This window comes from Artemia sp. Qi Xiang Cuo, chromosome 9 (assembly GCF_049724085.1).
Source record: "Artemia sp. Qi Xiang Cuo chromosome 9, ASM4972408v1, whole genome shotgun sequence".
NCBI classification, from domain to species: domain Eukaryota; kingdom Metazoa; phylum Arthropoda; class Branchiopoda; order Anostraca; family Artemiidae; genus Artemia; species Artemia sp. Qi Xiang Cuo.
Genome location: NC_142802.1, coordinates 34838104 through 34850517, shown reverse-complemented (window position 1 = coordinate 34850517; position 12414 = coordinate 34838104). Strand labels below are relative to the sequence as shown.

The following is a 12414-nucleotide window of genomic DNA, read 5'->3' as shown; positions in this document are numbered from 1 at the left end:
GTAGACAATTGTCCTATAATGGAGGATGCATCTGGTAACAAAAGGAGACAGCCAACAGCAAGTTAATATGCAGTTTTAAAATATTAGTGGACGAGATTAGATTAATTTAATTACTTTTTTTTGCTTTCTATTGGTTTTGTACAAAAAAAGAAGAAAAAATTTAATGAGTGGGCCTTTGTCAAAAATATATCATTAATGATTTCAAATAAAGTCAGTTTTGTTTTTAAACCAAATCTCTTGACTATTATTAATCTACTAAAATATCATGTGCCGTTTAAAGCGCATATTTATATTTAATAAAAACAATTAACTGATTCCTTTCAATGTTGTTTTCGCATTACAGCAATATATGTGAATATTTCTAGGATAATAACAAATCTTGTTCTTCTGATTTTTTCTTAGAGAATTCTATATGGTTTCTAGTTTCCGGCTTACAATTGCTTCAAGATAGAATTGAAACTCTTTTTAAATATTATTGAACAGTTGAATATTGAACGGATAAACACAAATCTTATCAATGACAAAATAATAGGAGATAATGTGAAGTTCAGTTACGCATATTTCTCCAGCATATTTTTTTCTTGATGTAGAAAGTTAGACACAAATTTAATTAAAGCCTAGATTTTAAAATAAAAGTAAATAGTGTCTAAATTTGAAATAATGAAAAATTAAACTTTATTACAGGGCGGGGGACTCCCCCCGCCTCATTACCCCTCCCTTCTCCGCCACGAGATATGTATAAAATATATGGATAGCATATACTTGCTTCCTCACTAAGATTTAGGGCACCCTATTTTGATGTTTTAGGTCACTACTCTTACCAGTTCGTGCACAAGGGCTCAATACGACGGCCCATCTAGACGCTCGTGAAATTCTCCAACTATCATTTTCGTGGTCTATTTCGAGGACAAGGTCCAAGCAAAGATCCATCGAAGGCTATTTCGGGGAGGCAATTTGGCTCCATTCGCTTGACTAGAGGAAACCTGCGCAGCTGCTGTTTCTTGACAGTTGAAAATGTTACCAGCATATTGCAGCAAATCACGCACTTCTACATATGTGATTCAGTCAGTGACTTAGATTCTTGCAATGCAGGAGATGCATCTCGTCTTAAAGGGCAGGATCATCTTTAGCTCTCAGAAAAGGGCAGCATCTTTAGCTCTCGTGAAATTCTCCAACTATCATTTTCGTGGTCTATTTCGAGGACAAGGTCCAAGCAAAGATCCATCGAAGGCTATTTCGGGGAGGCAATTTGGCTCCATTCACTTGACTAGAGGAAACCTGCGCAGCTGCTGTTTCTTGACAGTTGAAAATGTTACCAGCATATTGCAGCAAATCACGCACTTCTACATATGTGATTCAGTCAGTGACTTAGATTCTTGCAATGCAGGAGATGCATCTCGTCTTAAAGGGCAGGATCATCTTTAGCTCTCAGAAAAGGGCAGCATCTTTAGCTCTCGTGAAATTCTCCAACTATCATTTTCGTGGTCTATTTCGAGGACAAGGTCCAAGCAAAGATCCATCGAAGGCTATTTCGGGGAGGCAATTTGGCTCCATTCACTTGACTAGAGGAAACCTGCGCAGCTGCTGTTTCTTGACAGTTGAAAATGTTACCAGCATATTGCAGCAATTCACGCACTTCTACATATGTGATTCAGTCAGTGACTTAGATTCTTGCAATGCAGGAGACGCATCTCGTCTTAAAGGGCAGGATCATCTTTAGCTCTCAGGATATACGGTTTGCAGCTGTACATGACTATTAATGATCGAAGTAATGAAAAGGCATCTTTTTAGTTTGGTTCATAGACAAATATGCTTCCATAGATTGGCTAGTGTTCAGAAGCTGGGGCTTTCAACCGCAAGGCGTAGCTTTATATCGAAGCTGTGGTAACTATCGGAGGAGATAAGGCTCTCAAATAAAGGATATTGTCAACCGTTTCTACCTGCCAACTGCGCGGTTAATACGTGTTATAAATACAGCACAATGATATATGTGCCTAATTGATAATATAACACACTCAATTTAGCAAAGAATCAGAATCCAGTCTCAAATCAAAATCGAGACAGTGAGGTGGAATCAAAACCGAGAAAAATTGCGACCCCCCCCCCTCTTCCATCAGGTAGCTCAGATCTCATTTAATCAGGTAGTACAGGGCTTTGTCGACAACAAGGTCAGGGGGAGCTTCCCGGGTTGGTACCATGGTCTCTACTCTATATGTACAAAAACTTTCTTGCTTAATAATTTACTTTCAACCGGAGCAATACCAGAGGCAAAAACTAGAAAAGAAAACAGGATGATAACAACAAGTTCAGCGAGGAATACGCGAATAACTCAGATACCAATTTGACCGGATTCACTAAAACAAAAGTGGATAAAATTCAAATAACACGTTCAGTTCAGATAAAAAATGTCCAAGTTTTTTTGGGTTAGCTTATGTGCTTCAATATAGAAAACGGTCTCATGATTTAGTCATATTGCCCAACAGATATTTTTGTATTGAATGACAACCAAGCGTCCTCTACATTTTTTTTTAGCATTAATTCTTATTTTTAAGAACTATCTTTTTGTCCGTGTAAAGCTAGGAGTCAATCAAGTGCTTTGACGCTTACCCTCAAAAATTAAAGAAAAAGGTTTGGTCAGAGTGCCTCCTTAAGGGTTCATAAAGTTCCTGAACTTCAAATGAATTAAAAAAAAGCACACAAAAAAGAAAGAAAAGATGAAAGAATTACTTTTACGAAAACCAAAGAGTAGATCATGTTTAAAAACCTAGCAAGCACCATCACACCACTGTATTAGCAATTACCAGCTAAATCCTTATTCCGCTCTTTCTGATTGAGCCAAGAAACAAGCACAAGTAACATGTCAAATTTACTTCCGTTTCTCTATTTTTAATAAAAATGGTCGGAGTTAAGAAACATTCATAGCTACATTAATGATGTGCAACATTTAAAGAATCGGAGAAGAATGTGCATGAAAAAAAAAGAAAAAAACAGGGCCTGTAAAATTTTAAGCAACTACCAAACCACCAGCCCACCTTTGAAATCTTATAGTTGTCAAGGCAAATTATGAAGTATTGCAGCGGAAGCAATGACAGTTGAAATAACTGTAATCAGTTCTTTCATAAATCTTTCATAAAATCCCTTTTGCTTTTTGTAATTTTACTGAATAATTGCAGAGGAAAAATAGGGTCTTAAACTTACTGTGCTATAGGGAGAGCGAGTTTCACTTCTTTCCACCATGATAGGTATAGGCGAAGACAGCTGGTGAATATTCGTCAAATCAGGTAAGGATCCGGTATTGTTTCCAATTGGGATTTGCAAACTGCTTCCATTTGGAGAAACTTCTCGTATAAGTGGACAGTTAAAACTAAAAACGAGAAATAGTAAAATAAAAATCGATTCTAAGGCTATGTTTCGACCCTTCAGAAGTTGAATAAAACAGCTAAAACTGTCAATGCAATAAAAGTGTAAAATTAGATCTGACTATAAAAACGGATACGACCATGTTTCTCACTATTTGAATTTTGACAAAAAAATACATACTTTTTCATGATGTTTTGCTAGTTTAAAGAAATCAAAACCAAATTATTTTCTCTAAATTTAAAATTTATCTAAAATCCAAAATTTATCTTTCTTTTTAAGCTTAGGTTAAAAAGAAATCAAAAAACAAAATCATTTTTTTCAAATTTTCAAGATTATTATAGGAGAGCGAGATAGCGAGATAGCGAGAGAGAGAGAGACAGAGAGAGAGAGAGAGAAAGAGAGGGAGAGAGAGAACTAAACAATTGGGATCAATAACAAAGCATTGTAACAAAACATACAGAAAACCTCAAAAGGAATATTGTAATGGCAATAAGAAAAAAGGTAGAAAATTCATTAAAAAAGAGAGCCAAAAACGGTTGATAATATTGGCAGCTACAATCTTGAATAATAAATGAAGAATTTACGCATTTGGCAGCCTACTCCCAAAAGGCCAATAAAATTGAAGTTTCTTTCGGGAAAAAAGGTTTGTCCATGAGCTCCTAAACAATAATATTAGCTATAACGACAACGATTAATTAAAGGAAAAAAAGTGAGTGTTGTTTGCTATTGAAGAAACATAAAAAAAAGCGCAACTTCAGAATTTCAGGACCAAGATAGTAATCTTTATATGTTTATCAACAAAGAAAATTATTTCAAAACAAATTTATCAATAGTTAAGGTGTTCAGTATGTTTATCTGAAAAAAAAGCCTCATTTTCTCTCACTCTCGGACAGGAGTAGCTTATAGCAGTCAGATAGATACATCTAAGTTAAGTTTCAGTCAATGATTGTTTTCCTTCAAATTTTTTGAAATGAGAGCTCTGTGGCACGGAAGGGGTAGATCTTTGTGGGCTACACTAATACAGACCAAGAGAGGAGATGGACGATTTAGGATGCTGAAAAACAAGTATTTCAGCAAAAAAAAAAAAAAAAAAAAAAAAAAAAAAAAAACTGTCAAGATACTTCCTCTCTTACTTTTCAAACATTATGGTTGAGTTTTTATCATGTGTCTGAATTGTTCATTAAACACCAAACTTTCATCAACCAATATAAAGATTTGGTTTTCAACAGGTAAAATATTTGGCTTCCAAATAAAGAAGTAAAAAGAAATCAAAATAGGTATCAAGATCTACCTTATATTTAATTCCTGAAATACAATGACTTACTGTAGTTCCTGGACCTGACTCAATGGTTTGAACATTCTGACTCAAACCATTGATATCAACAGAAGTGGCTCACGGTTTGTTCAATTTTGCTTTTGTATGGATTCAAATTCATCTTTTCCCTCTAAGTCCTAGCCTTTTAATCGTTTTTTTAATCCCTTTGTTTATTTTTTAATGACGATTTTATGTTTTCTTCCAATTTTGTTCCATTGTTTTTTTTTACTTCGCTTTAAACGTAAGTGAATTTTTTTACTATTAGTGATATAGTTTAATGGACATACACAAGGAATGTTTGTGAATTATTTTTTCAATCACCTTAAATCACTTTGTTTGCTCTATTTCGGAATAGCAGATGTCTAGTTCATCTAGAGCCCATAAGTTTCATTCGTTATTGGACTTATGTACGGTTGCCAAGGTCATAGATTTATCTACATTTCCATGGATTTTACTGCTGCTACACTAGATTTTATTTTTCTACGGATTGCCCATAACGCTTCTGCAACAAAAGTTAGTGATTGCTGAATCAATAAATGTGAAAGGAGATCGAGTAGGCTACGGAAATCCAAATTTACAGTGAAAAAAGCTTATTATCTACTGACAATTCAAATTATAAAACACAACAAATTATATATCAAGCATTGGGTAGGCCTATCAGAGACTGTCCACTTAAAAAAAAGAGTTTCATCAGAATCGTGTCAGATCCTTAAAGCACAATTTTCGAATGTAAATACATTTTCGAATTTGTGGCTACTATAATTTTTAGCTAAATTAGATTTAAAGGCTCACTGAAGGCATTTTGCATCTTTTCACAGTAAGCTGCTTTTCGATGCTACAGTTATGTATATATGTCCTAAACCTTTGGCAAATCTTGAATAAAGGTGCTAAGCCTTTGGGCAAAAAATTTCTCCCCAATGCCAGTGCCATTTAAAAATGGTTACATTCACTGATATAATATTATAATATCGAAGCAACACAAATATACATGATTTAAATTTATAAGCTACTACTACTATTACTACTAACAACTCACCGCAGCACCAACCCGCCTGAGGCCAACACAGCTACGCACGATCCTCCTCCACCCCAATCTATTCAAAGCCACCCGCCCACGAAGTTCCCATTTCCTTTAAATCTTTCTTTATGACGTCCTCCCACCCCAGACGGGGACGACCTGCTTTCCGTTTAGCCCTAGATGGTTGGGCGAAAAGAACAATCTTCGACAATTTGTCATCCTTCATCTGCACAACGTGCCCTAGCCACCTCAACCTTGCCTTCATTACAGCCCTAGAGAGCGGTATTGAACCACATTTTTCGTATAGCCTATTGTTTAAAATACGGTCAGTCGGCTAAGTGCCCAGAAGAATCCTCACGTAATTTGTCTCAACAACATCTAGTAAATCTCTATCCGCTTTTCGGAGCGTCCATCCTTCACAGTCATATTTGACCACTGTCATCACTGTAGCATCTAATATTTTAATCATGATTTGCAGACTTATCTTCCTATTCTTCCAGACTTTTTTTTACCTGTGAAAAAACACCCTATGCCTTGGGTATTCTATTTTTAACATCTTCACTGCTCCCACCATCTTTACTAATTTTACTACCAAGATAAGTGAAGCTGCCCACCTGATCAATCTTTTAATTACCCAACGTCACCTTTTCATCTTCACTTATTCCTAGCCTTAGTGACTTAGTCTTCCTAACATTAATTTTCAAACAAATTCTAGCACCCTGAACTCGCAAAACCTCTAAAACCTCATTCATTTTGCTCACACTTTCATCTAGGATGCTTAAATCATCAGCATTATCCAAGTCCAGGAGACTTTTTCCTCCCCAATTGATTCCGTGGCCTCCCATTGCCTTTCCTGTGCTCCATAAAACAAAGTCCATCAAAATAATCCATATAAAGGGGGATAGAACAAAGCCCTGCTTAACTCCTGATTTAATACAAAACCAGCTAATAACCTCATTTCCTACCTTAACCGCAGCAGTGTTATTTTCGTACACAGTACTTATCACTTTAATTTATTTTTCCGGTATACCATACAAGGATAAAACCTTTACTAAAGCTCTTCTATCAACAGAATCGGACGTTTGCTCATAATCTATAAAACTGAGGACCAAAGGTGTTTGAAAACTCAGGCACTTCTCAATTATTAACCTAAGAGTGAAAATTTGGTCGACACATCCTCTACCTTTTCTAAACCGCACTGCTCTTCTCTTAAAACTTTGTCTACGGCATCTCTCAGTCTAAAAAGTATCATATTACTAAGTAATTTACTACCTACAGAGACCAGACTAATGCCTCGATAATTATCACACTCACTTTTATCACCTTTCTTATGAAGTGGCTTAATTAAGGTTTTTTTAAAATTGTTAGGTACTTCCCCTTTTTCAAAAATCATATTCATAATCTTCAATAACTTATTTCTGACCTCAGAGCCACCATATTTAAGAAACTCATTTACCACCCTATCCGCACCTGGAGCCTTGTTATTCTTTAATCCTTTTAGTACTGTTGCTAATTCCTCCTCACAAAACAAGTCTTCCTTCACAACCAAAGTATCTCAAACTTTTTCATTTTCCTCTATATTTTTTCCTGCAACTCTATCTCGGTTAAGCAAGTTCTCAAAATGTTCGGCCCATCTCTCTTTAGTTTTTTCCTTATCGCTAATTGCGACCCCATTCCTATCTTTAACTGAGCCAAGTCCAGATTGACTACTTCCCCTCAATTTATTAGCTTACCAGTACAATATTTTACTATTATGCCGTCTAGCTACATCTTCCAGATCCTCGGCAATTTTATCAATGGCCTCAACTTCACACCTCCTTAGTTCATATTTTAGTGCTTTCTCCACTTTCTTTACATTTCTTTTGTTTTCATACGATCTATCACTGAGATAATTTTTGTATATGTCCTTTCTCCTTTCTATTAAACATAAAGCCTTTTCACTAATATTATTAGCTGCAGTTCTAGCTTTCTTCCCTAATACACCTTGAGCAACTTCATAAATCATTTTTCTAAAATTATTTCAATCATCTTCCACATTATCAAATTTTAAACTCTGAAGTTTAGTATCCAACTGTTCCTGGAAAGTTTCTCTCAAATTCGCCGTTTCAGTTAAACTTAAATTTTTATTCAAAGTTCTTAATAATCAATGCCTTTGATCTCCAATAATTCCAGTGCAATTAAATACACATAGATGCATATTTATACAAAAACAATATCTTAGCACAAATTAATGAGTCACTGGAAACGCTTACCACAAACTTATACCATGCGTCGAAAAAAAACTTCCATTACACATTTCATCTCTAACGCGTAGAGACCCAAAATACCTACAGTTATGGCGTTTAAGTCCTTTTTTGCATAAATCCATAGTCAACTTCAGAGCGAGAGAGAGTCGTACCCACCGATAATTATATAAGTTCTTAAAACTTTTCAGCTCGCAACGGTTTCAGCTCCCATCTATTATCGAGCTAGGACCTCGCTTGGACACTGAGATGGGAATGTAAATATGTAGTAAAAAAACAATATAATTACTTTTCATTTGGAACACAATTCCATCGAGCTAGTTGCGGCATAACTGGTTTGTAAACCATATTTTTCGGAATATTTCCGGTTTTCATTAGGGGTTTTCCCCTTTTACTTATTTATGGAACTTCATTCAGCTTAGCTAGTTATTAAATTGGCAGTACAATATTGATTCCACAGTCCCTGGCAGCATTAGATTTCTTTTAAGCATTCTTTGGGAACAATTTTTTGTTAAGAGTTTTAAATGAAATAACATATAATATATATATATATAAATATATATATATATATATATATATATATATATATATATATATATATATATATATATATATATATATATATATATATATATATATATATATATATATATATTATATTATATATAGCAATTTTTTTTCGGGGGAGACATAAGCAATTGCCCAGAGCTAAGCAATTTTTTCCGGGGAGACACAGAGATTCATGAGGAAATCCCCGAAAATTGAGGGATAGTGGAAGTCCTGAACAGAAGGCAACTGATGAGCCAAAAGTAGTGCAAGAGAGAGGTGATACCGAGCTCTCAGCTGCCATTCTTGGGAGACATCTGACAGTTTATAAGTGGCTACCGAATCCCTGTGTTGTTTTAAATTCCCTTTTCTGTTAATAGGCAGCGCAGAAGCAAAATTGCGCAAGGCAATCACATCAATCCAATTTTAATTAATAAAAAAAATCGCTCAGTTTTTTTTGCGTACCTCGGCATAGTGCGCCCCTAGGCCCGGGCCTATAGGTAAATCCTGGCCTGCAAATATTGATTTAGATCATTACAAAAAACATTTTGCATGTGAACTATATTCACACATCACTTCCTTCGATTAATACAACTTTTAACGCATTCTTGTTGCTACGTACGCCTTACATGTCCTTCACACGCTAAAGGTCTCTCCTTTACAGGCCATGGAGCCTTTTATGTGAGGATCAAAGTTCTATATTTGTTGTACATTGTTTTATTTTTTTTTTCTGTTGAAATATACTTTATCTTACGTGTTTAATAGCATACAGGTAAGTTATCTATTCATTGGTCAACGGGAGCAGACCGAATATTTACATCCATCCTCACTGGTAGACATAAAAGTTCATGATTGTCTACCCCTCAGAAAAATATATTAATTTTCAGGAAAAGCTATTTGGCCAAAACTTCCCCCGCATATAATTCTTTTCCGTAGAACCCCCCCCCCCCGGAGGATAATATCCGTGAGAGATCATGTAGCCACTTGCGGTAAGCTATGCGTCTACCAAACAGGATTGCCGATTAACAATAAAAAACGATATCGATTTATCTTGGATTTATTATGTTTTCCAGTCAGCGGTTCAGCTCAGATATGTAAGTAGGGGTATGTAACAGATTACTGACGCTTCTTGACTACTAAGGTCCTTGCATCGGCCGGATATGTACATAGTCACGCATCCCCCCTCCCTCCTTAAATCTAGAGATTTGACACATTATTAAGCTCTGGATATAACATAATAATACTTTGTGTTTCCCATAATTCCACTTACACCCAAATATTTCTAAAAAAAAAAAAAAAAAAAAAAAAAAAAAAAAAAAAAAAAAAAAAAAAAAAAACGCATCCGCACTTACCTGTTCAGCTGTTTGTGGTACTAATATGTTATCATTTAAAAATAACAATCCTGAACAAAAAGAGCGTTGTAAAGTCAAAGTTATAAATATTGCATAGATTAGGCACGTGCCAAAAAATAGGGTAAGGTGCAGCCCACACTCAAAACCTAATCAGCTACGCTTTTGCGAACAAAAAATCTTACAAACTAAGATTCTTTGTAATTTTCAGATAAATAATACTTTTCCTATTTTTAAGAATGTGTTTTAAACCCTTAACCTTTATCCCCCCCCCTAATAAATGTCTCAATAGTCATGATTCATGTACTGTAAAAAAAAATATAAAACAGAATACTAGGTTATTTTTAGGATAAATATTTATCAGAAAAGTGTCAGAAGCGTATGGGGTGACTCCATCCTCCACTGCAAGGCCGTGTCCAGGGGGGGAGGTTACCCAGTTTGAACCCCCCCCCCCCCGAAATTTTTTACCGAGTCGAAAATAAGTCGAAAATTAGTAAAACCTAGGTGAAAATCAGTAAAATTAGTCGAAAACTGGGTCAAAAATTAGTAACCCCCCCCCCGAAAAAAAAACCCTGGATCCGCCCTTGCTCCACTGTATCAAAGAATAAAAATAAGTATTTATTAAACAGGCTTGATATTAGTCTCGCGGCCTACAGGAGAAAGTGTGCCTTTTACAGGAGAAACCTTTCATGACATATATAAATATGGATATATATGTATATATATATATATATATATATATATATATATATATATATATATATATATATATATATATATATATATATATATATATATATATATATAAATATTATATTATTAAAACCTTTAGCTATGGACAGAAACGTTTAAGCGTTTTTTTTTCCTCAAAATTTGCAGGCTTTAATTGAAAACACATTAATGCTTGTAAAGCGTTACGCAATATTTTTTATTACTTTTTACTTAATTATGAAATATACATTGTGGAATAATACCAAGGTTACCTGGTCGTTTCGCAAACATCTAATTAATCACTTGCCTCTTGTCTAAAATGTAAGTAGCCTCGTTATGACAAAAGAAGACACGATAAATTATTCTCTATCATAACGTTCTTAATTGGTGCTATTCTGATAATAAATATATTTGATTTAATACCTCACATTTAGTGTCAAACCAGTTTATTAGACGACTAAACACGTATCAAACATCAGGCACACACAGGGTATTATTGCAGAAGCAACAGCAAAGAGCGAACCACGGACCACAGTAATCGAATGTTTAAAAACGCATTAAAAAAACATTCACTGACAAAAATTTGTCATTTAAAGCTGCATGAGCAATAATAACTATTATTTAGTTTAATCTTAGTAGTAAAAACACAGTAAGGTTGGCAAATCAGTAGCTCATTACAAGTTAGCCAAAAATTGATCTTCTCAAATGTTAATTTACAAAAACTAATGGGAAAAGAGGCTTTTCCCAAATATTAAAAAAACTTTTTTCCAAAAAAAAAACAAGAACTTTTTAAAGAAAAGTGTAGACCTATATTAAACCAAAATTGATCAGAAATGCATTCAAATAATAATCCAAAACTGAAACGAACAGAAATCACCCTCAATGGATAAACAAGACCCAAAACGAACAGACAGGGCCGTATCCAGGATTTTTGTTCAGGGGGTTTTTACTAATTTTTGACTTTTTTTGGGGGGGGGGGGGGTTAATAATTTTTTACTCAGTTTTCGACTAATTTTACTGATTTTTACCTAGGTTTTACTAATTTTTGACTTATTTTCGAGTCGGTCACAAATTTCGGGTGGGGTTCAAACCGGGTAACCCCCCCCCCTGGATACGGCCTTGCGAACAGAAATTACATTGAAGAATCAATGCAGTTTTAAAACGAACATAAATTATCAAACAGTTCGTGGTAACGATGACCAAAAAAATTGGAGGGCAACTTAGCCCCCTCCCATGCTCATTTTTTTCCCGAAGTCACCCAATCAAAATTTTGAGATAGCGATTTTGTTCAGCATAGTCGAAAATGTAAATAATATAGCTTTCAGTATGATTTATTCCCCTACAGGTCCCGAGGGAAGGGCAACAAGTTATAAGTTTTGCCCATTGTTTTTATATAATATTGGTTAACAGGAAGCATACAGGCTTCTTCAGAAGGAATTTTTTTTCTAGTTGGGGGTCGGGGTCAGAGTAGGGAATACGGGGGAGGATCTTTCCATGGAGTTTATTTCCTTGGGGGAAGGGACATTTCTATGAATGGGGCGGCAGATTTCCCAGTATTATTTAAAAAACGATCAGAAATTAAATAATTTTGTTTCCAACTGAAAGTAAGAAGCAACATTAAAAATTAAAACGAACAGAAATTATTACGTATATGAGGGGGGTCACCCTCAAGTCAATACCATGCTCGTTAAGCTAAAGTTTTTTTTTAGTACTTTCAAAAGAGCTATCTATTCTAATTAACCGGCCTTTGTGATTCGGGGGTTTGTGATCCGAACAAAATTCAAACTTTAGCGTAAAGAGCGAGGTATTGACTAGGGAGCGAACTCCCTAATATACGTAATAAAAACATACGAATATAGAAATTCAAAATTT

General features: G+C 35.0%; 1 protein-coding gene across 4 annotated transcripts in view; it reads right to left on the bottom strand.

Moving 5' to 3' along the window:
* The window catches only part of LOC148948595 (uncharacterized), a 107146-nt gene that overhangs the window by 52291 nt on the left and 42441 nt on the right, over positions 1 to 12414 (bottom strand). For all 4 annotated transcript variants that reach the window (XM_089094001.1, XM_089094003.1, XM_089094004.1 and 1 more), the window contains exon 4: positions 3199 to 3364. In XM_089094001.1, the coding sequence (XP_088950127.1) occupies positions 3199 to 3364 (166 nt within the window). The remainder of the gene's footprint in view (positions 1 to 3198; positions 3365 to 12414) is intronic.